The sequence below is a fragment of the Saccharomyces cerevisiae genome, chromosome VIII (genome assembly GCF_000146045.2).
Source record: "Saccharomyces cerevisiae S288C chromosome VIII, complete sequence".
In the NCBI taxonomy this organism is placed as follows: Eukaryota; Fungi; Ascomycota; class Saccharomycetes; order Saccharomycetales; family Saccharomycetaceae; genus Saccharomyces; species Saccharomyces cerevisiae.
In genome coordinates this window covers 468116-491871 of record NC_001140.6, presented here as the reverse complement: position 1 = coordinate 491871, position 23756 = coordinate 468116, and the positions used below count along the sequence as shown (strand labels likewise).

The 23756-nt window shown below is 39.5% G+C and overlaps 14 protein-coding genes and 1 non-coding gene across 15 annotated transcripts; 6 read left to right on the top strand and 9 right to left on the bottom strand.

Annotated features, from left to right (window-relative positions):
* Positions 1 to 159: 159 nt before the first annotated feature.
* On the bottom strand, positions 160 to 1125 carry NVJ1 (Nvj1p; the record flags this gene model as incomplete). The annotated part of the gene is made up of 1 exon (NM_001179326.3): positions 160 to 1125. One exon carries the CDS (start codon positions 1123 to 1125, stop codon positions 160 to 162), a length of 966 nt encoding a protein of 321 aa, NP_012065.3.
* Positions 1126 to 1475: 350 nt separating this feature from the next.
* MDM31 (Mdm31p) lies at positions 1476 to 3215 on the bottom strand (the record flags this gene model as incomplete). The annotated part of the gene is made up of 1 exon (NM_001179325.1): positions 1476 to 3215. The coding sequence occupies one exon, from the start codon at positions 3213 to 3215 to the stop codon at positions 1476 to 1478; it is 1740 nt and encodes a 579-aa protein (NP_012064.1).
* Positions 3216 to 3635: 420 nt separating this feature from the next.
* Positions 3636 to 4160, top strand: EGD2 (Egd2p; the record flags this gene model as incomplete). The annotated part of the gene is made up of 1 exon (NM_001179324.3): positions 3636 to 4160. The coding sequence occupies one exon, from the start codon at positions 3636 to 3638 to the stop codon at positions 4158 to 4160; it is 525 nt and encodes a 174-aa protein (NP_012063.3).
* A 49-nt stretch (positions 4161 to 4209) lies between these two features.
* On the bottom strand, positions 4210 to 5046 carry LNP1 (Lnp1p; the record flags this gene model as incomplete). Its single annotated transcript, NM_001179323.1, has 1 exon — positions 4210 to 5046. The coding sequence occupies one exon, from the start codon at positions 5044 to 5046 to the stop codon at positions 4210 to 4212; it is 837 nt and encodes a 278-aa protein (NP_012062.1).
* A 194-nt stretch (positions 5047 to 5240) lies between these two features.
* On the top strand, positions 5241 to 5642 carry CTF8 (Ctf8p; the record flags this gene model as incomplete). The annotated part of the gene is made up of 1 exon (NM_001179322.3): positions 5241 to 5642. One exon carries the CDS (start codon positions 5241 to 5243, stop codon positions 5640 to 5642), a length of 402 nt encoding a protein of 133 aa, NP_012061.3.
* Positions 5643 to 5692: 50 nt separating this feature from the next.
* ERG9 (bifunctional farnesyl-diphosphate farnesyltransferase/squalene synthase) lies at positions 5693 to 7027 on the bottom strand (the record flags this gene model as incomplete). Its single annotated transcript, NM_001179321.1, has 1 exon — positions 5693 to 7027. One exon carries the CDS (start codon positions 7025 to 7027, stop codon positions 5693 to 5695), a length of 1335 nt encoding a protein of 444 aa, NP_012060.1.
* A 244-nt stretch (positions 7028 to 7271) lies between these two features.
* PTH1 (aminoacyl-tRNA hydrolase) lies at positions 7272 to 7844 on the bottom strand (the record flags this gene model as incomplete). Its single annotated transcript, NM_001179320.3, has 1 exon — positions 7272 to 7844. The coding sequence occupies one exon, from the start codon at positions 7842 to 7844 to the stop codon at positions 7272 to 7274; it is 573 nt and encodes a 190-aa protein (NP_012059.3).
* A 190-nt stretch (positions 7845 to 8034) lies between these two features.
* Positions 8035 to 9867, top strand: GPI16 (GPI-anchor transamidase subunit GPI16; the record flags this gene model as incomplete). Its single annotated transcript, NM_001179319.1, has 1 exon — positions 8035 to 9867. The coding sequence occupies one exon, from the start codon at positions 8035 to 8037 to the stop codon at positions 9865 to 9867; it is 1833 nt and encodes a 610-aa protein (NP_012058.1).
* An 85-nt stretch (positions 9868 to 9952) lies between these two features.
* Positions 9953 to 10882, bottom strand: IKI1 (Elongator subunit IKI1; the record flags this gene model as incomplete). The annotated part of the gene is made up of 1 exon (NM_001179318.3): positions 9953 to 10882. The coding sequence occupies one exon, from the start codon at positions 10880 to 10882 to the stop codon at positions 9953 to 9955; it is 930 nt and encodes a 309-aa protein (NP_012057.3).
* A 317-nt stretch (positions 10883 to 11199) lies between these two features.
* On the top strand, positions 11200 to 15873 carry KOG1 (ubiquitin-binding TORC1 subunit KOG1; the record flags this gene model as incomplete). The annotated part of the gene is made up of 1 exon (NM_001179317.1): positions 11200 to 15873. One exon carries the CDS (start codon positions 11200 to 11202, stop codon positions 15871 to 15873), a length of 4674 nt encoding a protein of 1557 aa, NP_012056.1.
* A 220-nt stretch (positions 15874 to 16093) lies between these two features.
* YNCH0016C lies at positions 16094 to 16166 on the top strand. The gene has a single exon. It is a non-coding gene; the product is annotated as a tRNA-Val (tRNA).
* A 365-nt stretch (positions 16167 to 16531) lies between these two features.
* PFS1 (Pfs1p) lies at positions 16532 to 17245 on the top strand (the record flags this gene model as incomplete). Its single annotated transcript, NM_001179316.3, has 1 exon — positions 16532 to 17245. The coding sequence occupies one exon, from the start codon at positions 16532 to 16534 to the stop codon at positions 17243 to 17245; it is 714 nt and encodes a 237-aa protein (NP_012055.3).
* Positions 17246 to 17412: 167 nt separating this feature from the next.
* On the bottom strand, positions 17413 to 19128 carry SSP1 (Ssp1p; the record flags this gene model as incomplete). Its single annotated transcript, NM_001179315.1, has 1 exon — positions 17413 to 19128. The coding sequence occupies one exon, from the start codon at positions 19126 to 19128 to the stop codon at positions 17413 to 17415; it is 1716 nt and encodes a 571-aa protein (NP_012054.1).
* Positions 19129 to 19442: 314 nt separating this feature from the next.
* On the bottom strand, positions 19443 to 20912 carry GND1 (phosphogluconate dehydrogenase (decarboxylating) GND1; the record flags this gene model as incomplete). Its single annotated transcript, NM_001179314.3, has 1 exon — positions 19443 to 20912. One exon carries the CDS (start codon positions 20910 to 20912, stop codon positions 19443 to 19445), a length of 1470 nt encoding a protein of 489 aa, NP_012053.3.
* Positions 20913 to 21295: 383 nt separating this feature from the next.
* On the bottom strand, positions 21296 to 23653 carry RGD3 (Rgd3p; the record flags this gene model as incomplete). Its single annotated transcript, NM_001179313.1, has 1 exon — positions 21296 to 23653. One exon carries the CDS (start codon positions 23651 to 23653, stop codon positions 21296 to 21298), a length of 2358 nt encoding a protein of 785 aa, NP_012052.1.
* Between the last annotated feature and the right edge of the window lie 103 nt (positions 23654 to 23756).

The window sequence follows — 23756 nt, the reverse complement described above, 5'->3', positions numbered from 1 at the left end:
ACTAATATGTATTTCAACTACATAAAGTTACTTGAAAACTCCATCTCATCGTTAAATTTTTCAAAATTTTTCATGTTTTCTTCTCACCTTTAGAAGAAAAAAATTTTCGCACCTCGTTGTAAGTGACGATGATAACCGAGATGACGGAAATATAGTACATTAGTATCTAAATGGTTGAGAGTATGCTTGTTCAGTGTTCACTTGTGCATCTAGATTACTAGATTTTGTGGGAGATACTTGTATATGCAACAATGATGAAGGCTGGTTTAACGACTTAAGGTCTATCGAGCCCTTGAATGATATGGGGAATGATGTACTTGATTTAAGGGAAGAGGTTGTTCTGGTATCCCGTGAGAGAGAGTCAGGCTCTGCAGTACTTTCCTTTCGGCATTTACTCTGCGACTCAACTTCTGAACTGGAGCTGCAATCCTTTTCCCGGTTATTATCATCCTCACCGTCTGCTTCTCCATTCGGTTCATTTTTGTCTTCTTCCAATTGCTTTTCCAGGTGACAACCTAACAAATCTTCACTCCCTACTTGGTTTAGTGCATTTTCGCTCTTGCTTGTCAAATGGCTGTTACTGTGTTCCTCTTTGGAGGTAAACTCATGTTCCCCTTCCAAAACGTTCATGTCCTTATAGCTTAATATAATAGGTTCGGATCTATTTTTACCAAATTGCAATACTGCTCTTTCACCATCGTTGTAATGCTTCAGCCTCCTTTCGTTTTCAATAAGATCTACATTACAATCGTTATCCTTATCTTCTAGCGTGGTCTCGCGATCACCGTCCAGTACAGTCCACGCGATAGGTAGTAGAAAGGATAGGAGTAGTATAAGAACGTATATTCGTGTGTCCAATTCGCTGGATTGTCTGGAAATGAAATTAAATACTTTACGCCAGCTCAGTTCACCAGCGTCGGGTTGTTCCGCAGTTAAAGCCTCACGCTTATTATCTACCAAGTTTTTCAACCTATCTATAGTGAAAATTAACTCATAGTCCACTTTCTGGGGCTCTATCCATCCCTGTCTTTCCAAATGCTTACGAACTGTTTTTTCAACACCTTTCAAAACGGCTACAGAAAGACCTAACGAAAAGATTCCACGAACCAATGGGGGACGAGTCATGCTTATTATATTTTACAATTATATTTGTAGCTTTTTTGATATTATGCACACACGCAAACGCAACAGTTGTTGGTTCCAATTTTTGTTTGGTTTAATTCCTTCTCTTCCCACACACTCTCTCACTCACAAAAATCTGGACAGAAGAAGCCTCACCTTTTTGTTTTGCAGCTCCTCTTCCCCTTCTCTCCTTCATAAGGGGGTGGGTCCTGATATTTTTCGTCTATTTTTTTTCAAATAGGATTTTCCGCAGTGTAGAAAGAAGAAAGATGCGTCACAAATTAGATAAACTGATAGAAAGAACGATGCTATGTAAATGCATATGTACAGAAAGTGACAGGAGTAGGTATTCCTCACGCGATAGCACCGAGACTCATCAAAATCACCTGGAGTATAAGTTGCAGTGACCAAAAGCCCACCCTTCTCAAGCGTAATGTCCTCTTTTCATCGTCAGCGACGTAGTCGGCGAAGGCATCGTACGCTTCCGCACTTAGATCCCGCATAAGGTATGAATCATATATGGTCCAGGAGCCCTCAAAATCAGACTTTTTCTTTACAATGCGGCATTTGATTGGGATGTATGTCCTGTGAGAATTGATGTACCCGACAATAGGCCTTATCAATGCACTATTGATATACGTTAAGCCAGAAGTGAACAGAGGGACTTCGGCTTTGACATTGTATAGTCTTAAAGAAAAGTCCATAATAAAGTAGTCGTTCGGGTCAATTTCATCAACGGCCGGGGAGAATCCTGGCCCAACCAGAGGAAGGGATGAAGTGTACCTTTTCGCTTTTTTGATTAAGCGGTCACCGATCTCTGTGAGGATTTCTGTCAGTTGCAGCGAGTCAGACGCGGCATCGTCATCTGGTAAAAGAACGTCGCCAATCATGTTCACGCGACCTTCGTTGATCCATCCAAAGGGTCCTTCGATACCGGCGTTCAGGTGATCGATGTCGAGATTGTCTACCCTAAACCTTGTCATTTGCTTCCATAGCAGCGTGGGGTCCTGATGCTGATCATCGGTTCTGAACTTCTTGTGGATAGTGAACATTGAATTGTCGTAGGTCCCATTGATATTGTTCGCATTCAAGATATCGTAGAACAACCAATGTTTTCTCAATTGCGGTAGATCGCAATTAAATATACTCACCTGGAATGGCCTGAACCCATTTGGCTGGTACAGTGTACAAAGGACATCGTTCATGGTGAATTTTGATATTTCAAAGTCGCCCGGCTGGTAGACGTTCAGATAGTTCTTAGGATCGTCGTCCTTTTTCCACACCACGTGTGTTCTGTCTATGACTCCTCTAAGCCCATTTATGGTCACTTCGTCTAGGATACCCTTCCCATTTATCCACTTTCTGAAATTCAACGATATGTCGACTTGGTCAATGGTCAGATCAAACTGTGTATAATTGCCATTATCAAAGTCCTGTTGGTTAACCAATATTCTCTCACTAAGGGCCAACTTCGCCCTTTGCAGGGCATCCTGCTGTGAACCCTTGGTAAAGCCGCGCGAGACCTTTGGTCTCCTGGAGACGAAGACTTTTTGAAAGCTGATTTTCCCAGACGACCAGTCTGGTACAATGGCACTCTCGAAAACGATTGACAACGACTCATTCTTAGTAATAAATTTACCAATCTTGCTTGCGAGGTATTCTTGTGCAAACACGGTATTGATTAAGTAAAGGATCAAAGATACAAAGGTGGTTGTCCAGAAGATGAATATGAAAATGTTGCTCACGAGGATCCATGAGATGAACGCACTTATATCGTCTGAATTGAACGGCCGGGTGGACTTTTTCAAGAACCATCGTATGTTTATTTTGAGCTTAGTAAAAATATTGTTGGTCTGCACCAGCAGGGAATCCCTTTCAGTAATGTATTTCAGGTTTGATAGCTTTTTTGATTTTTTGTCGGGAGGAGCATCCCTTCCAGTTTTAGACTCATTAGAATATGCTCTTAGCGATGCCGCTGCTATTGACGGTATTCTCAAGTTACTTCGAAGGGCAGGGCTTCTAGCCCAATACACATACCTTGCTACAGAAAACTGCCGGGGGCTCCTTAGAAAAGGCCTGGTAAAAAGGGACATATAGTAGACTGCCAGCTTTCCCGTCCGAATTTACATATATATGCCTACGTGATAATGCGTAGTCATGACACATTTCCGATCAACTCTTACTGAGGATAGTCAAGTGGATATCCTTTAAGATAAAAAGGGAAAGTTGCAGTGAAATTTCAATTATTGTGACCTAATATTAGAAGGGTTTTTAGTTTATCTTCTTTAGGTTTCTTCTTTATTTAATAGGGCGTAAGTTTTTTCGGTCATATAGTATAATAGGTCTTTTGCCCTTTTGTTAGGTCTGTTTTTTTTTTTGAAAATTTTTCATCGCCGAAGAAAAAAATGACAAAAAGTTGAATGAAAAGGATTATTTTAAACAAGAACTAAGGTAAAGTCTCCTTCTGGGAGCAACCCTTACAAGCAACCACACACCCACATACTCAATTGATAATGTCTGCTATCCCAGAAAACGCCAACGTTACCGTCTTAAACAAGAACGAAAAGAAAGCCAGAGAATTGATTGGCAAATTGGGTTTGAAGCAAATCCCAGGTATCATCAGAGTCACTTTCAGGAAGAAGGACAACCAAATCTATGCTATTGAAAAGCCAGAAGTCTTCAGATCTGCCGGTGGTAACTACGTTGTCTTCGGTGAAGCTAAGGTTGACAACTTTACCCAAAAGCTAGCCGCTGCTCAACAACAAGCTCAAGCTAGCGGTATTATGCCATCTAACGAAGACGTCGCTACCAAGTCCCCAGAAGACATCCAAGCTGACATGCAAGCCGCCGCAGAAGGCAGTGTCAACGCCGCAGCAGAAGAAGATGACGAAGAAGGTGAAGTTGATGCCGGTGACTTGAATAAGGATGATATCGAGTTAGTCGTTCAACAAACTAACGTTTCCAAAAACCAAGCCATCAAAGCCCTGAAAGCTCACAATGGTGACTTAGTCAACGCTATCATGTCCTTGTCTAAATAATGATATAAAAATATATTATATAGGGGTACGTAGTTATTCTAACGCAAAATCATTTTGTTTTTTCCTTCTCCGACTGCGAAGGCTGTGCCGGTTGTTTTGCTTCAATGGCGTCTTCTCTTTCCTTTACTTCGTCTATTTTGTGGTTACAGTGAGGACAGATAAAGATGATTGGCTTACTGGCCAATCTGTAGCAATTGGATTTCCAATGACACTGTGGACATATGATTTTTTTGAAGGGAGAGAGCGAACTTGTTGAGTCCAATTCATTACCGCCTGCCAGTACGCTGATGATTTTGTCGAACCATGCATCGCTGTCTTCCTTCTTTAGGCCCTTTACATGGCTTTCCTTCTTAAATTTTTCTAGCTCTGTCTTTAGATTGTTTAATTCTTGGTATTTAGCATTTAATTCATCATCTAGAAGTACCATGGCATCGTCGTTTTGATCTTCACCGGAAGAAAACCGTTGGATGATTGAGCTTGTAGCATTATAGTGGGTCTCTTCCTTTAACTTTTCCAGTTTCTTTTGATGAATTGCACGGAGTTTTGCCAACTTGCGTAACCTATTGTTGTTATAAAATGCATAGAGTTTGGTTAATGCCCATTTGAACAAGATTAGCGAGCCTATGCATAGTAGCGCAGTCACCACAAGGTATGGTCGATAACCATGGTACTCCCAATATGTGTAGCTCAGGGCCAATACCGTTAACGCAATACCATAAAAGGTCAGATTTGATTGCCATTGACTCAAGATGGATTGGCTTTTCTTTAACGCGACATCTAATTGATGGATCTGTGAAGTTATTTGTGATAAATCTGCGGTATACTTCGTCACAAAGTCCTTATCATTGCGAGAGCCTCGGACCCATTTACCTAATGCACTAAACATATTTATGTTATTCTTTTATATCCGATCTCCTCTTTGTATGATTTTTGTTTTCTTAAAATATACATGTCAACGTTAGCATCTTGAATTTCATTTTTCCTTTAATCTTTTTTAGTAAGCTAACCACTAATATAGCCAAAGGAGTGATAGAAAAAAGAATTATCACTATCATTCAGCCCAATAAACAGCTGAAAAGAATGCCTAGTGTAGATATAGATGCTAGTCAATGGCAGAAGTTGACACAGTCAAGAGAAAAGCAGACCACGGTGATAACACCGCTTGGGATGATGATGCTGGAGATTCAAGGTGAACTAGAGTTGCCTAAGGACTTTGCGTCGCTGGCGAGGAGAGATTCTCCAAATGAGGGAAGGTTCAGTGAACAGGACGGCGAAACTTTAATACGATTTGGGTCGTTACAGATTGACGGAGAGAGGGCCACATTGTTTGTCGGCAAGAAACAGCGTTTACTGGGGAAGGTGACAAAGCTAGACGTACCGATGGGTATAATGCATTTCAATTCGAAAGATAATAAGGTCGAATTAGTTGATGTAATGAAATATAAGGTTATCTTTAAGGATAGGCCTCTACCTATTATGTAAGTACTTAGTTATTGTTCGGAGTTGTTTGTTTATGTTATTTGGCGCAGACTTCACGCTCTGTGTAAAGTGTATATATAATAAAACCCAAGAAGAACGGACAAGATGATAGATAAAACCATATTGAACTTGTACTCTTCTTCTTGTTGGGTTGGAACCAATTCATCATCGTATCTGGATCTTTCTTTAACTTTCAAGAAAATTGGAGTTTCATTTGGCTTCACGTTAGGAGGTAATTTATCCTGGTACATTTCTTCCATAAACTGTTCGATCTTGGAGATTTGAATGTTCAATTTTAAGAAATTTGGATCTTGCACAGCCAATTTAGATTTGATATCACGTAAGTAATAGTCAAAAATCTCGACACAGCCACGCAAAGTCCTTGATTTCAAAATTAAATAGCAGGTAGTACCCTTACGAATCTTTACATTGCCATGTAGCACTTCACGGTTGTTGAATACCAAAGCCAAGGTTGCAATGGCCATAACTTGGGGAATGGCACAAAATTGGAAAGTGGATTGCTCGTGGATACCGGCCAAATAAGTCAACACATCGATAACATGACTCAATGCGTTTAAGACGAGGTGGTTTATACAGTCCAACCCCAGTTGTTCGTTTTCAGGTTTCATGAAGTCCTTCAACTGAGGAGCGTATTGTGACCAGATTTCCTTGGGCCAGAAGGATCTACCATCGACCAAATCTTCATTGTAATCTCTGATGATGTTGGTTTTTTGTAGGAAAAGACCCATGCTTTCATACAATTGCTCATTAGAATACAAAGATTCGTTGGCAAACTTGGCAATGACAATCAAACGGGTCAAACCATCACCGACCAAACCAGCTACGTAGTGACAGTACACGTCGTAGTCGTGGACGGTTTGCAACCCATTCAAGTTGTAATTTTCATCTAAGATGTAGTCGGCCATACCATTACCCATTTTCTCGGTGATCTCCTTGATGACTTCTTGATATTCTGGTTTCAATTTGTGGAATTCAATAAGAATCGATTCGAAATCTGTCAAAACGGCTCTGTCCTTCACATCGGGGGCATTTCCGTCGAAACTCCATTTAGTTAACAACAATTTCTCGTGGAAGTGACGCAACAAGTCAATTTTCAAATCGTGTTCGATGGACATATCGTCTTCGATGGTATCCAAAGCCCTTAAAATCAAATAAAAGAGAGTAACACAGTTTCTCAATTCTGGATGCAGCTCTCTGATCACAGCAGCAAACGATCTGGAGGTCAAGTTCAACAGTTCGAAACAGTGCAAGAGATATGGAGACGTGGACTGATCATAGATGGAGAATAGCGGTGTTCTGCAAAACTTCAGCTTCAAAGCTGCCTTCATCTCGACCGGATGCAATGCCAATTGTAATAGCTTTCCCATTGTGTGTGTGTGATATGTGACGTGTATACGTTTTCCGCTTCTGCTCTTCGTCTTTTCTCTTCTTCTGTGCTCTTATTCTTTGCCCCTGTCCTAACTTTCCATTTATATAGCCCGTGGTCGTGTTCTCGCTGCTCGTTTAGGCACTAAACCCAAAACCGATAACGCCTTCCGATGCAAAGTGCAGTGGAAAAGAAAAAGGGCAAAGCAAATAGGATGGTAAGTCGGTATTGTTGTTGAAGATGGGCTATGAAATGTACTGAGTCAGAGCACGCCAGGCAGCAGGTTCACTCTGTGTAAGCAAGGTTTGTAGTTCCTGCGGAGTTAGAGCTCCCAGAACCCACCGGGACACGCTCGCAGGGTCTCTAGAACGGGACCCAGGTTCTCTGCCGATTCCAATAGCCAATTTGGCAAAGGGTACACGGCCTCCACTGCATTTTAGCAGGCTTCGCAGCCCATTATGACCTCTAATACTGGTGCTGGGGGCTCTGAGCTGCACTTTTCCACACGCCACACTTAACTCGTCATGAATAACTACGTGTCGGGCTTGGTACTTGGCGTACCGGGCCCAGACCTTGCACACCTGTTCTCCACTTAGATTCATGTACTGGCCATCCGATCTTAGTATCGTACAATGTTCGTCTTCTATATAATGCACTTTGCCGCCCGTATTAGGCACAGGGGAATAAGTTCTCCCCTGCAGACCAAGCCGCTTTCGTAGCAGCTCCAGCATATATAGCCCTACATTGTGACGGGTACCAGCGTACTGAGGCTCTGGATTGCCTATCCCGGTCAGCACTAGTCTCCATTTACCGGACATCTTCCTTATCTGCCTAGAGTCGACTTGTTCCTACCTACTATTTTGCATATTATAGGAATAGTTCGAGATTATTTGAAACCGCCGGACCTTTTTGCGCTGGGCGATCTTTTACACGTAGTTTTAGTAGCCAATAAGTAAAAGGAGAGCGGAAACAAGTGTTCAAAGCAAACAAAGCATAGGCAAGACGACGATGATCCTCACACTGGCCTATTTCATGCTGGGCACTCTACTACTGGGTGTGTTCGCAGAAGACACGGTGTCGCAGATTGGTATAAATGACAGTTTATGGTATCCGTACGACGAAGCACTGGTGTTGAAGCCGCTGCCCAACAATGATCTGCTACTCTCATTTGCATTCCAACTGCAATCGGAACCGTTTGACCCGGCCGTATCATCCATGTCATATGATGCGTATGAGCACTACACGACTTTCCCACGGGCCATCCCACCATTGTTGGAATCTACTGCCACGCGTCAGTTTCATTTAAGATTTACCAGAGGATTCTGGGATGCCCTGTCGTGGGGACAGTTGCCACATGCTGGAAAAGAGGCAGGTGCCTCAGGTGTGGAATTGTGGTCGCAAGTGCAGGCCATGGATCAGGAACAGGCGTTCCATAATTGGAAAAAACTGTCCAATTCATTGAGCGGATTGTTTTGTTCTTCTTTAAATTTTATCGACGAGTCAAGGACGACCTTTCCCCGGCGGTCATATGCTTCTGATATAGGAGCTCCTCTTTTCAATAGCACCGAGAAACTGTACCTGATGCGAGCATCGTTGCCCAATGAACCCATCTGTACCGAGAACTTGACGCCGTTCATAAAACTATTGCCTACTAGGGGCAAATCCGGTTTGACATCTCTCTTGGATGGTCATAAATTGTTCGACTCTCTATGGAATAGTATTTCCTTGGATATTGCCACTATTTGTTCTGAAGATGAAGATGCTCTTTGTCACTACGAGATGGACGCACGCATAGAAATGGTAACACACGTTCCCTCCGCCTTGGCAAGAGGTGAGAGACCTATCCCCAAACCTTTGGATGGGAACACATTGCGTTGTGACACGGATAAACCCTTTGATTCTTACCAATGCTTCCCTCTACCGGAACCTTCGCAGACTCACTTCAAGCTGTCTCAGCTGTTTGCCAGACCAATAAACAATGGCAACCTGTTTGCTAATAGGCCCACAAGAATTTGTGCAGAAGTTGACCGTTCTACCTGGACTGCGTTTTTGTCAGTTGACGATACTATTTTCAGCACACATGATAATTGCTTTGACTTATCAAACGATCAAAATGAGGGTGGTTCGGGCTACGACTTTATTTTAGAATCGACGGACACTACTAAAGTTACTCCCATAGTTCCTGTCCCAATTCACGTAAGCAGATCTCTGACTGGTAATGGACAAGATCGTGGTGGAATGCGTATTGTTTTCCATAACGACAATGATACCCCTGTGAAGTTGATTTATTTCGAATCATTGCCATGGTTCATGAGAGTTTACCTATCCTCTCTTCAAATTACTTCTACTACCTCTCCGCAATTGCAAGAAAACGATATCATCTTAGATAAATACTATTTACAAGCGGCCGATAGAAAAAGACCTGGCCACTTGGAGTTCACGATGTTAATTCCAGCTAATACGGACATTGTAATGACTTATCAATTCGATAAAGCTCTTCTGCAATTTGCCGAGTATCCACCAGATGCAAACCATGGTTTTGAAATCGATGCAGCTGTAATCACCGTGCTATCTTTGGAGTCCTCATCGTCTCTTTATGAAATGAGAACCTCTACCCTATTGTTATCCCTGTCTACACCGGATTTTAGTATGCCGTATAACGTCATCATTCTAACATCTACAATCATGGGACTCATATTCGGTATGCTATACAATTTGATGGTGAAGAGAATGGTCACCGTCGAAGAGGCCGATAAGATTACGTTGCAATCTGGCTTAAAATACAAATTGCTAAAGCTAAAGGAAAAGTTCCTAGGGAAAAAAAAGACTAAAACAGACTAACAATCTAGCATCTAGATATGTGTATGAAGTATACGTAGTTTACATAATCTGGAAGCACTCACTATTTACCATCAGTTTCTACTTTTTAAAAGGGATCCTCATATGGATCCTCTTCATCATAATCGTCATCCTTTTCGTACTCATAAACAATAGCACCCCCTTGTCCAAAGCTTTGTGCCTCCAGAAAAGGCAATGCGACTTGATCTTTGGCCAGCTTCTGTTTGTTGGATGTTCCTAGGTTGAATGTTGTTAATCCTTGCAACATTTCGGGTGTCTCCAGTCCGTTACTACTGCTCTCCTCTTCTTGCTTAGTGGTTGATAATAATTCATATTCGTGGGTGTTTGAATTTACTATGAAGTCGTATTCCAATGACCTGCCGGACTTTCTTTTATTAACAAGTCGTAATTGAAATATATCGTTATTTAACCCGCGAGGAATTCTAAATTCGTTTAACAATTCACTCACCTCCTCAGTATCGAGAGTGCCTGTTAATACCACATCAATATCTACTATTGTAGTGGCCATAAACTGCAGTAAAGTCAACTTATCAGGATAATTGTTATTCCAATCAGGTATTACCGTACGGTTCTCATCTTTGATGTCTTTATGATAAGTCGCAACCATCGTGCAGTGAGGAGAGGCGATCTCAGACAAAAACCTTGTTATGTATTCTGTAGAAATATAGTTCAATGAATCGATAATGACCATGTGCTTTTTTGCCTGTGTGGCAGTAGCAGCCGGTAGATATGATATAATTTGTTTCACTAAATGTACAAAATCCATCTGCGTAGCGTCAATAAATTGAGTACAGTACGATGGTTTATTCACTGTTTCGAACGAAATGTACACAATTGGATACTCATTTCCTTTACTCTTGCTCTGGTGGACGAATTCTTGGATGAGCTTGTATGAGGTCTGGGCAATAGAATCTAAGCACAAAATGAAAGGGGAGCTTTCTGTGAGCGATAAGATTCTTTTCAAAAGAATGACAGGGTTATGTGACGAACTGGCCATTATATCTTGTTCTACCTGTAGCAATAGCTTGGGTTGGAGCTATTAAAAAGCTCTTAAGTTATCATTCTCCAGAGGTTATAATGGCATCGCTTCTTATATTTGGATTTTTCAAGGTGACCCGCACTATGAGATGATAATCAAGGCAGCATTAATAGTATCAAAAATACTTTAATAAATCATCAATAGGTAGTACTTTACATAAGTATATAGAGGATTTTAAAACTTGTAAAGTTATTTTCGAATGCATTTGGTTTGTAGATTCCTTTGATTACATTTAGCGAATCCTATTGCATGCAGAGAAGGGTAAAAGATACATAATGCCGGAGATTTATGGACCTCAGCCATTAAAGCCACTCAATACGGTGATGAGACATGGGTTTGAAGAGCAATACCAAAGTGACCAACTTTTACAATCACTCGCGAATGATTTCATATTCTACTTTGATGATAAACGACACAAAACTAATGGAAATCCGATTCCTGAAGAGGATAAACAACGAGATGTAAATCGTTATTACCAGCCGATTACCGATTGGAAGATTATGAAAGATCGACAGAAGACAGTAAGTGCGGCCCTTTTATTATGCTTGAATTTAGGTGTCGATCCCCCTGATGTTATGAAGACACATCCCTGTGCCAGAGTTGAAGCATGGGTAGACCCATTGAATTTCCAGGACTCGAAGAAAGCAATAGAACAAATTGGTAAAAACTTACAAGCACAGTACGAAACTCTGTCTTTGAGAACACGCTATAAACAAAGCTTGGATCCTTGTGTAGAGGATGTCAAACGGTTTTGCAACTCGCTAAGAAGAACTTCTAAGGAAGATAGGATACTTTTCCACTACAACGGACATGGTGTGCCTAAGCCTACAAAATCAGGTGAAATTTGGGTTTTCAACAGAGGTTATACACAATATATTCCGGTATCTTTGTATGACCTGCAAACTTGGTTAGGTGCGCCATGTATATTTGTCTATGATTGCAACAGTGCTGAAAATATATTAATCAACTTTCAGAAGTTTGTGCAAAAGAGGATTAAAGATGATGAAGAGGGAAATCATGATGTTGCCGCGCCATCACCAACTTCAGCTTATCAAGATTGTTTCCAATTAGCCTCTTGCACTTCCGATGAACTTTTACTTATGAGTCCGGAACTACCCGCAGATTTGTTTAGTTGTTGTTTGACCTGTCCAATAGAGATTAGCATCCGTATCTTTCTCATGCAGTCACCCTTAAAAGATTCTAAATATAAAATTTTCTTCGAAAATAGTACTTCAAATCAACCGTTTGGTGATAGTAAGAACTCGTTCAAGTCCAAAATACCCAACGTCAATATCCCTGGAATGTTGTCGGATAGGAGAACGCCGTTGGGAGAACTAAATTGGATTTTTACAGCTATAACGGACACAATTGCATGGACATCCCTCCCCCGACCACTTTTCAAAAAATTATTCAGACATGATTTAATGATTGCTGCGCTTTTCAGAAATTTTCTTCTAGCCAAAAGAATAATGCCGTGGTACAATTGCCATCCTGTATCTGATCCAGAATTACCAGATAGTATAACCACACATCCAATGTGGAAATCTTGGGATTTAGCCATGGATGAAGTACTGACTAAAATAGTCATTGATCTGAAAAATGCTCCTCCCGCTACTGCCTTAGAGAGTCAGATGATTCTACAACAACAAGAAACCTTACAGAATGGTGGCAGCTCTAAGTCGAATGCCCAAGATACGAAAGCCGGAAGTATTCAAACACAATCGAGATTTGCAGTGGCCAATTTAAGTACAATGTCTCTAGTAAATAACCCTGCTCTCCAATCAAGAAAATCTATATCTTTGCAAAGCTCACAGCAACAATTACAGCAGCAGCAACAACAACAACAACAATTTACAGGATTTTTTGAACAAAATTTGACTGCTTTTGAATTGTGGTTGAAATATGCTTCAAATGTCAGACACCCGCCTGAGCAGCTTCCTATCGTTTTACAGGTTCTTCTTTCGCAAGTGCATCGTATACGTGCGTTGGTACTTTTATCCAGATTTTTAGATTTAGGCCCGTGGGCTGTCTACCTGTCACTTTCAATAGGTATCTTCCCCTACGTTTTGAAGCTGCTACAAAGTCCAGCACCTGAGTTGAAGCCCATCCTAGTTTTTATTTGGGCCCGTATCATGTCAATAGATTACAAAAACACGCAAAGTGAATTAATCAAAGAAAAGGGTTATATGTATTTTGTTACAGTGTTAGTACCTGATTGGGGTGTTAATGGCATGTCAGCTACAAATGGCTCAGCCATGATAAATAGTGGGAACCCGTTGACAATGACTGCATCGCAGAATATAAATGGTCCATCTTCAAGATATTATGAACGCCAGCAAGGAAATAGAACATCCAACTTGGGCCACAATAATCTTCCATTTTATCATTCTAATGATACCACCGATGAACAAAAAGCTATGGCTGTCTTTGTTTTGGCATCATTCGTTCGAAACTTTCCTCTGGGGCAAAAAAATTGTTTTAGTTTGGAACTGGTCAACAAGTTGTGCTTTTATATTGATAATTCTGAGATACCCCTACTAAGACAGTGGTGTGTTATTTTATTAGGTTTATTGTTTGCTGATAACCCCTTAAACAGGTTTGTATGTATGAATACTGGTGCTGTTGAAATATTACTAAAATCTTTGAAGGACCCTGTACCTGAAGTTAGAACAGCTTCTATATTTGCATTGAAGCATTTCATATCTGGATTTCAAGATGCAGAGGTAATTTTGAGATTGCAACAAGAATTTGAAGAACAGTATCAGCAATTACATTCGCAATTACAGCATCTCCAAAATCAATCCCATCTACAACAACAACAGTCCCAGCAACAGCAGCAGCATCTTGAGCAGCAGCAGATGAAAATTGAAAAGCAGATTCGTCATTGTCAAGTTATGCAAAATCAACTAGAAGTTATTGATTTGAGGAAGTTAAAAAGACAGGAAATTGGCAACTTGATCTCAATCTTACCTTTAATCAATGATGGTTCATCATTAGTCCGTAAGGAACTAGTCGTATATTTTTCGCATATTGTGAGTCGTTACTCTAACTTTTTTATTGTAGTTGTATTCAATGATTTGTTGGAAGAAATAAAACTTTTAGAGAAAAGTGATATCAATACTCGAAACACTTCCGATAAGTATTCAGTTAGTCAGGGTTCCATTTTCTACACTGTTTGGAAATCTCTCTTGATTCTAGCCGAAGATCCCTTTTTAGAGAACAAGGAATTATCCAAGCAGGTTATAGATTATATTTTGCTTGAATTAAGCGCCCATAAGGAACTTGGTGGACCATTTGCAGTTATGGAAAAATTTTTGTTGAAAAGAAGCTCGAAAGCTCACCAAACTGGTAAATTTGGATTTAATTCTTCGCAGGTTCAATTTGTAAAAAGTTCATTACGATCATTCTCACCAAATGAGAGGGTAGATAATAATGCATTCAAAAAAGAGCAACAACAGCATGACCCAAAGATATCTCATCCAATGCGGACATCTTTAGCTAAACTTTTCCAGAGTCTTGGTTTTAGCGAATCCAATAGTGACTCTGATACTCAATCATCAAATACTTCGATGAAATCGCATACCTCAAAAAAGGGTCCCTCGGGCTTATATTTATTGAATGGCAATAATAATATTTATCCTACAGCTGAGACTCCAAGATTCCGGAAGCATACAGAACCCTTACAATTGCCATTAAATAGTTCCTTTTTAGACTATTCACGTGAATATTTTCAAGAACCACAAATGAAAAAGCAAGAGGCGGATGAACCTGGCAGTGTTGAGTATAATGCTAGATTGTGGAGACGTAACAGAAATGAAACTATTATCCAGGAAACACAGGGGGAGAAAAAATTATCGATTTATGGGAATTGGTCCAAAAAATTGATTAGTTTAAATAACAAAAGTCAACCAAAACTGATGAAGTTTGCCCAGTTTGAAGATCAGCTGATTACTGCAGATGATAGAAGTACCATTACAGTTTTTGATTGGGAGAAAGGAAAGACTTTGTCCAAATTCTCCAATGGTACTCCTTTTGGCACAAAAGTTACTGACCTGAAACTCATTAACGAGGATGACTCCGCCCTTTTATTGACAGGTTCTTCAGACGGTGTTATCAAAATATACAGAGACTACCAAGATGTCGACACCTTTAAAATTGTATCCGCCTGGAGAGGCTTGACCGATATGTTATTGACACCTAGATCCACAGGTTTACTAACCGAATGGTTACAAATAAGAGGATCATTGTTAACAACTGGTGATGTTAAGGTTATCCGTGTCTGGGATGCGCATACAGAAACGGTTGAAGTGGACATTCCTGCAAAAACATCATCTTTAATTACATCCTTGACGGCTGATCAGCTAGCAGGTAATATCTTCGTAGCAGGGTTTGCAGATGGCTCCCTGAGAGTATATGATCGCCGTCTCGATCCAAGAGATTCCATGATACGTCGCTGGAGAGCTGGAAATGATAAGCAGGGAGTTTGGATTAACAATGTTCATTTACAAAGAGGTGGTTACAGAGAATTGGTCAGTGGAGCTACCAATGGTGTTGTAGAGTTATGGGATATAAGGTCCGAAGATCCGGTAGAATCGTTTGTTGATCAAAACGTAACTTCTCAGTACGGTTCGCAACAAAAACCAACGACAATGACGTGCATGCAGGTTCATGAGCATGCTCCGATAATTGCGACAGGGACTAAACAAATAAAGATATGGACGACATCTGGAGATCTTTTGAATTCTTTTAAAAACTCACATAATAATGGCGTAACAAGTACATTAGCCGCTACGGGAATCCCAAAGTCACTGTCCTACTCTTCCACTTCTGATGCATTTTTATCTTCGATGGCTTTCCATCCTCATAGAATGATGATTGCGGCCACCAATTCTCACGATTCTATTGTAAATATCTACAAGTGTGAAGACGAGAGAATTGATTATTTTTGATATGTGCCATTTCTTTTTTTTTCTTTCATTTAGCTGCAAAAGAGATATATATATATATATATATATAATCTATTATATAATAAAAGTCGAGTAAAAAATTGGTCTGATTGTGAATTTAACAGCTGGTCGCAAGTTCTGGAATTTGTTGTTAATTATTGTTTCATGTTCGTATAATAATACGATGTTTAGTAAAGCAGAAAGTTCAGAATATTAAAAGTCTGTTCCAATAGTGTAGCGGCTATCACGTTGCCTTCACACGGCAAAGGTCCCGAGTTCGATCCTCGGTTGGAACATTTTAACATCGATTTTTTTGTTTGTCATAGCCAGACCAATTACGACGTTTAGAGGCATGCACTTTGTTAAATATTTTTTCTCTCTCCTTCGACATATTTTTTTTCCTGTTTACGTAACATTCATCCCCAGTCTTTGTATCATTTTTTTTTTTTTTTGGTGATGCGACAGCAATTCTGGCCGACACAGTCGTTTTCAAAGAAAAACTACCACAAACTATGGAACATAATTGAAAACAAAAACATTTACTTATAACCTACATAATGATTGAAGATACTTCATTGATCTTTACCACCTTCCTCGTTGAAATCTTTTCTACCATAGTCAGTATTTTTGGGAATTTTATAAAAACGCAAATTTTATCGAAATGAATCAAGGTTACACACAGCTTTCCGCACCGGAACTGAAGGAGACTAAAACATCGAAGCTAAATAAAATGAACAACTTTCGAAGCTCTCCGATTGCTGAGATAATTAATAAGATACCACCAGATTGCGGGAAGATACAGAATACAACATTTCCTGAGTTCAATCCAGCGTTAAGAAGACGACAACACGAACAGTGGCCTGCATACGAAAAACCAATAAGAGTTACTGACAGTATGTCACCACAGCTTTCTTCAATCAATTGTTTGCCAAATTTGTATCCCCACGGTACGCTACCATTACCAAACCCTTATTTATCCTATTTAAATCACATTGAAAAAGTTAATTGCCAAGATGTCAAGTTTAGTAACTGGAGTGTTTTACATAATTCGAATAATGGATTTGAAATTCCGACATATTTCAGTCCACGGACAACACAAAACATGCCTTGTTCCGAAAAAGTTGAAAGCTGGCTTGAAAGATTACCAATTTTTGTGGGGTTCGACGGTTATTTATTTACAAACTGCTTTGATTATGAATATATGTTGGATTGGGAAGAGACAGAATTTACATTCGAGAAAACATCATGTATGGAGACGGATTATTCTAAAGCTTTAACCGATACTGATATTATATATATTCAAGAGAAAAAAATTGAAGCGTTGATAAGAAACCAATATCTGAAGGAGTATGAATTTTCTCAAAAAGATTTTTGAATTTTGAAGAAAGCCATTAATATTTAAATGTAATTTTGTGTAGAATTATAATAAATTGATGTTTATGTATAGATCTCTCGAAATATATTTAAGAATATATAAATAATAAATGTACAACAATAAGCATAGAACATGGAATGAGTGTTCAAACTATATTCGTTTGTTTTTTAGATAGGAGTTCTCCAGACGTTTTCATCCAAGTTTTGTTTTGCATCATTTAAAGCTGCAGCAAGAACTTTGCTTTCTTCACTTGCAGACTCCGGTTTGACTTGAGTTTTTTTAATGGAAAGATTCCTCAAACTAGCGGCATTGACATTTACATTTCTTTTCGTGCTTCTTAAAATCAAGGAATCATTTGATTCGAGATTCTCCTTCTTTATTTCAGGTTGCGATATCGATGGAACTTCTGCAGTTGAAGAGCTGATATTTTTTGCCTCTTTCTCTTCTTTTTCCTGAGCGAGAAGTTCAACTAATTGATCGGGCTCAAGTTCTTTCGCAGAAAGGAATTTATTTGAAGTAATTGGATTACCATCCATTGAATTATAATCAGAGAGAACCTCATTCCAAACATTTTCAGGCACATCAGTGTGCTCCGGCTGTGAGTTTTGTAATTCTTCTTCAACTGGCGCTACCCCGAAACTTAGTTTCCCGTACAAGTGATTCATTAAGGAATCATTAAAACCTGCTACTCCTGTTCTCATATTAACAAACTTTTGAATATTGTTTGTTGGATCAGGATTAGTTTTTGCCCAAAACTTATCAAATCTTCTCTTTCTAATTTTTTCTAATTCTTCCGAAAAACTCAATGTGTCGATAGTTTGTAAAGTGGACAAAGATTCTTGTAGGTATTTTCTCGAAATATCCTTCATATCTGAACAATTTTCGTAGTACTCAAACGCCAAATTCATAAATAGCTGTCTTGTCGTTATTGAAATTGCATGCTTATAGTGCCTCTTTGTAACATCAAACGATTTTTGTGATGATATTACTTTTTCCCTCAAGACTTCAGTATCTTCATGCTTTTCGCCTTTATGTTCCCTTGCTTTTGCGTACTTTTTTAAGTCATTTTTTAGTATGTTTCCTTCGTTTATCAATTGGGTTTCTCGCATGCAGATATATTCGAAATTATTTGAGATTTCTTTTAAGCAATCCGACACGTTTTGTTCAAAATGGATATCCTCTTCAAATATTTTTTCAATTTCATGTATTAATGATATTGTATCAGGGTCTTCAAAATTTGAACTCTGTAACCACATTAAGATATCTTTTAGAAATTTTTCCTCTGTCTTCCACACTTCTTTTTTTTTTGCAGAAATACAGTCAATTCTTTTTTTTATTGTTTGTAAGGTGACAGTCCTCAATGACAAACTACTGGGAAAAGTTGAAGTTATGTTACCAAACCTTGTGGAAGAATTCAAATAGGGATCGTCATATTTGTTGGTAACGAAAAGATCTTTCAATAATGCTATTTCTTGCGTAGGTTTTTGCCGGTAAGGTGACTTTGGAAGTTCGGACTTTTGTTTAGGATTCTGGTTTTGTTGGAAGTTAGAATCTTCATCATTGTTACCAGTTAAAAAAGTTTTAACACTACTTTGAACTGGACCAGATTCATCTTCACTGGGCAAAAAAAAATTGTTTGTAACATCCTGAACCTCACCATTATCATTATTGTTGAAAGCTGTCATGCCTGTTTGCGGATAAAAATTCTTGTTAAATATTTCAGGAACATCCTCCTCTCCTTGGTGGTTGTTATTTTTCCCATTTTGTAACCACCTGCGCATTCTTTCCCTAAATTTGGTAGGCTTTTTCTGCTTCGACTGCTTTGGGGAAGTTGAGGTTATTTCCCCAGAAGGATCATTCTCATATGTGCCAGAGCTTCTCATTGTTGCTAGCTTTTCTACTCTACTTCTATCATGATAATAGGCACTATTGTGAAATTTTTCACTTTTATTTTATTTTCTGACTTCATGATTTTGTGTCGCCTGTTTGCCTTTCCTTACGTAAAAAAAAAAAAAGAAATGGAGATAGTTTCGGGACCCCGTTTATAAACCTTTAATATTTTAGAAAACACATAACTTCATATACTATTTATAATTGCATTTGGATTTATTTATCTATTTATTATTATGATTACTTTTACTATAACTAATCTATTTCATTAAATTTTTTTGGTTTATGTCCAGGTTGGAGATTTCCTTTAAGCTTGGTATGTAGAGGAAGAAACATTACCACCGTGGCCAGTCCAGTTGATATGGATATCCTTGTCTACTGGCAAGTTGTCAGAAGCACATTCTGGCAACACTCTGAAAGTGTGAGCACCAAAGTAGTCACGTTGAGCTTGTAGTAAGTTGGCTGGCAATCTTTCAGATCTGTACCCATCGTAGAAAGACAAAGCGGTGGAAAAGGCTGGTGTTGGGATACCGTAGGTGGTAGCCAACGCAATTGACTTTCTCCAACCAGATTGAGCCTTGGTGACGGCATCAGCGAAGAACTTGTTGAACAACAAGTTTTCCAAATCTGGTTCTTCTCTGTAGGCCTTTGTGATTTGACCCAAGAAAACAGATCTAATGATACAACCACCTCTCCACATCAAAGCGATGGCAGGGTTGTTTAGTTTCCAGCCATAAGTAGCAGCAGCTTCACGGATCAACATGAAACCTTGAGCGTAAGAAATAATCTTGGAAGCATACAAAGCTTGTTCCAAATCATCGACAAATTGTTCTCTGTCCTTGACGGCGTCTTTTGGAACTTCTGGGCCTGGTAAGACCTTGGAGGCTCTAATTCTCTCGTTCTTCAAAGCAGATAGACAACGGGCAAAGACAGCTTCACCAATCAAAGTAACTGGCATACCCAAATCCAAGGCGTTGATGGCAGTCCACTTACCAGTACCCTTTTGACCAGCAGTATCCATGATTTTTTCAACTAATGGCTTACCGTCGACGTCGTCGAATTTCAAAATATCTCTGGTAATTTCGACCAAGAAGGAATCCAAGACACCATTGTTCCATTTGGCAAAAACGTCACTGATTTCCTTATCGGTAAACCCACCCAATCTCTTCATGATGTCATAAGCTTCACAAATCAATTGCATATCACCGTATTCAATACCGTTGTGAACCATCTTGACGTAGTGACCAGCACCGGCTGGGCCAACCCATTCGCAACATGGTTCACCGTCGGATTTAGCAGAGATGGATTGGAAGATGTTCTTAATATGTGGCCAAGCTTCTTCAGAACCACCTGGCATCAAAGATGGACCGTAACGGGCACCTTCCTCACCACCGGAGACACCAGAACCAACGAAAAGAATACCCTTCTTCTTCAATTCTTCGTAACGTCTATTAGAATCTGGGAAGTGAGAGTTACCACCATCGATGATAATATCACCCTTTTCCAAAAGTGGGACGATTTGGTTGATCAAAGCGTCAACTGGAGCACCAGCTTTAACCAAAAGCATGACCTTTCTAGGTCTCTTCAATTTGGAGATGAAATCTTCAATGGAAGTAGCACCGATGATAGATTTGCCCTTAGCTTCATTGGCCAAGAAATGGTCGACCTTGGATTGAGTTCTGTTGTAAGCACAAACAGTGAAACCGTGGTCAGCAGCGTTCAAGATCAAATTTTGACCCATGACGGCCAAACCAATCAAACCGAAATCAGCAGACATTTTATTGTAGTTTTTGTATAGAAAGTGGCTTTTTTCTGTAATGGCAACAATACAGGTTTATATGTATCAGGCTATTTACTTTATTATGTAAGAAAGGACCCCACTAAGAAAAAAGGAAACCTTTGAAAAAGAAACAAGCTCAGGAACAATACTGCAGCTTTTAACGAACATCAGGCCCATTTATATAATACAGCCTCGAAGCCCACCAAGGCCAAAGCGCAAGGCCGCGTGGACCACCAGGACGAAGCACCGCGTAACACCGAGGCACCGTAATGTAACACCGACAGCCACAATAGGTACAAAAGCAGCACAACCTCGAGGCGGGACGAAAGAACAGAGAGGTAGCAGGTGATTTACGTAGTTACTATGTAGCATGCATGGAGTTATGTAGAAGGGACATCGTTGACGTTGATGGGAAGGAATAAACCACTCTTACGTTTAGGTCTCTCTGGGGTTGTCGGAGTAGAACTAGTCTTGAATGGCCGAGGTATGAAATGGCCATCCTTGTCGTTTGGCGGTGGCTTAGGGGTAGAGTGTATAGGTGCCGTTGTATCCTTTATAATTATCGTCGGCGGTTCAGTGAGTGTCGCAGTAGTTGCCGTCGTGATCCTGTTTGCGATCAACGTTTGCAAAGTTTCTACAGTTCTTTCGTTGATGAAAAATGTAGATAATGTTGGTGACAAGATTTTGATGTCGATAGGGTTCTGTAAGCCTGTTCTTCTTACGAAGTGATGGGCCAATGGTATGTCTATGTCACTGTTGTCTCTAAACAAATCTTGTATTGTTTGCGGCGGAAGTGAGTATTTGCTATTGATCAATTGAAAATGGTTTGCTAGTTCTTGTAGAAACCTTAAGGAGCTCGTCGGAAACTGTTCACATAGGGATGTTAGCGATTTTTCGGCCTTAATTAAGTCATCGTAGTGGTTTGAAGGTATTAGGCTGTCGGGTAGCTCTAACAGCCATAATTTTATCAGTCCGACGAGATCATTAGTGACATAGCTGTGCGAGTTTTCAAAAAAATGAGCAGTGATTATAGAGTTTGTATTTTCGGTAGTTTTCGATCCTTTGAATTCCCCCAATAAGTCTCTTTTCAAATTAGAAACCCTTACAAAATCAATATCCCTGTGCCAACTTTGTATGACTTTATTAGCATTTGGTTCCTTTTCAATCTGCCGCAGTATAATCTTTATTGCCCCTAACGTATCAAGAGCAGCCAGTTCATTATTTATTTCACTACCACAGAAAAACTTTTCGCTTTTTATGGAGATTTCTTTGCAAGCGTCGACTGGATCACTCGCTTCTAGGATATTCCACCTGCGAAAGGGTATGCCATTATCCCTGAGGAAAAACCCTCTTACATCCGCATTGGCAGTTTCCTGTGGCAGTTGTGCTTCTTGTAGAGAACACACAGGTGAGTCAGTAAATTTTTCACATTTTTGTTGAAACATCATGTTTGATGATTCTAGAGCTCGTTTGATTCCGTCCTCCATTTTAGAGTAATTTTTACAATAATCATAAATGGTTTTTTCCAACTGCACTTTAGAATATTCCAACTGGCAACACTTGGAGAAAAAAATATCTTGTGATGATTCAAGTTGCTGTTTTAAACTCTTCCACTCATTTTTATTCATATCTGTACTTCCCGCTGCATCGCAATCATCATTATCATGTTGACTAACTTTGCGGATCCAATCGGATATAGATGTTTTGATAGATGAAACGTTGGACTTTTCTTCGTGTTCATTGTCGGAGTGTGTTAACTCACCATACGATTTTTTTTTTCTGTTTCCAGCATTACCATTACTCTCTTGCGTAGCAAGGACTTCACTGTTCCAGTAATAGTATTTTTCCTGGTCAAACTGAGAAACTTTGCTAGAGTAAAAACTCAGGGAATATTCTTGTATTATACCCAGTTGGATGAATTCGTTACCTATCCTATCGATATTAAATAAGGACAGGTTTAGTCTGGGTTCAAGTTTTTTCAATTCTTTGATCAATGACCTGCCTTGGAAACTTTGATTTGACAATCCTGGAACGGAAAAGACACTTTTCTCCAGGATGACTTTTCCCTTCAAGGTTTGCAAAAATGACATAAATTGGTCGCAATCCTCAAATTTTAACCTCTCGTCTAAAGTGTAAGGAAACTCGCATACGAAGTTCAACCTGGTTAACGGTGCACTATCCTTTCCATTATCAAAAACAGAGGAAGAATTTTCCACTGGCGTATTGGCTTTTTTCAATTTATATATAGACTGAACTCTTTTCTCACATCCAATTAGTGCCTCTTTAGCTGCGACTAAATCCTTAATGTAAGCTGAATAACGAGATGACAAATCGTTTTCTGCCTCACGAAGGAAGCTCTCATTAAGATCTCTTAGTTCTTGCAATGGAATTTTACAATCTCTTTCAACTTGCTCTGTTGATATTATATTAAACTGTTTGCTCATCACTTCCAGCAGCCTGCTATTCATTGAATTGGTTGCTTCCATTTTTTGTAAATTGTTCAATGTTGGTTTCCAAAATTTGTTGACAAAATCATTGTAAAATTTGATGTCTTTAATCAGCAAATCATTTTCTCTCTTCATATGTTTTATGAATAATTTGATACCTGTTGTATAGTCTTTGGTCCAATATGTGTTCCTTAGTGAAATTTTAACTGAGTCGCAATCAATGGAGAGTTGCCTCGAATTCTGTAATTCATCACCAATAATATCTTCTTCGTTATGCTCTTTAACAGACATAACTAGAGACCGAAAGAAAATGCTCTCTTTCTCTTGCCTTTGTCTATGTAATGACAATACTTAATCTACTGGGCCTGACTGGTTTTTTGTTTACTAGTTGCTC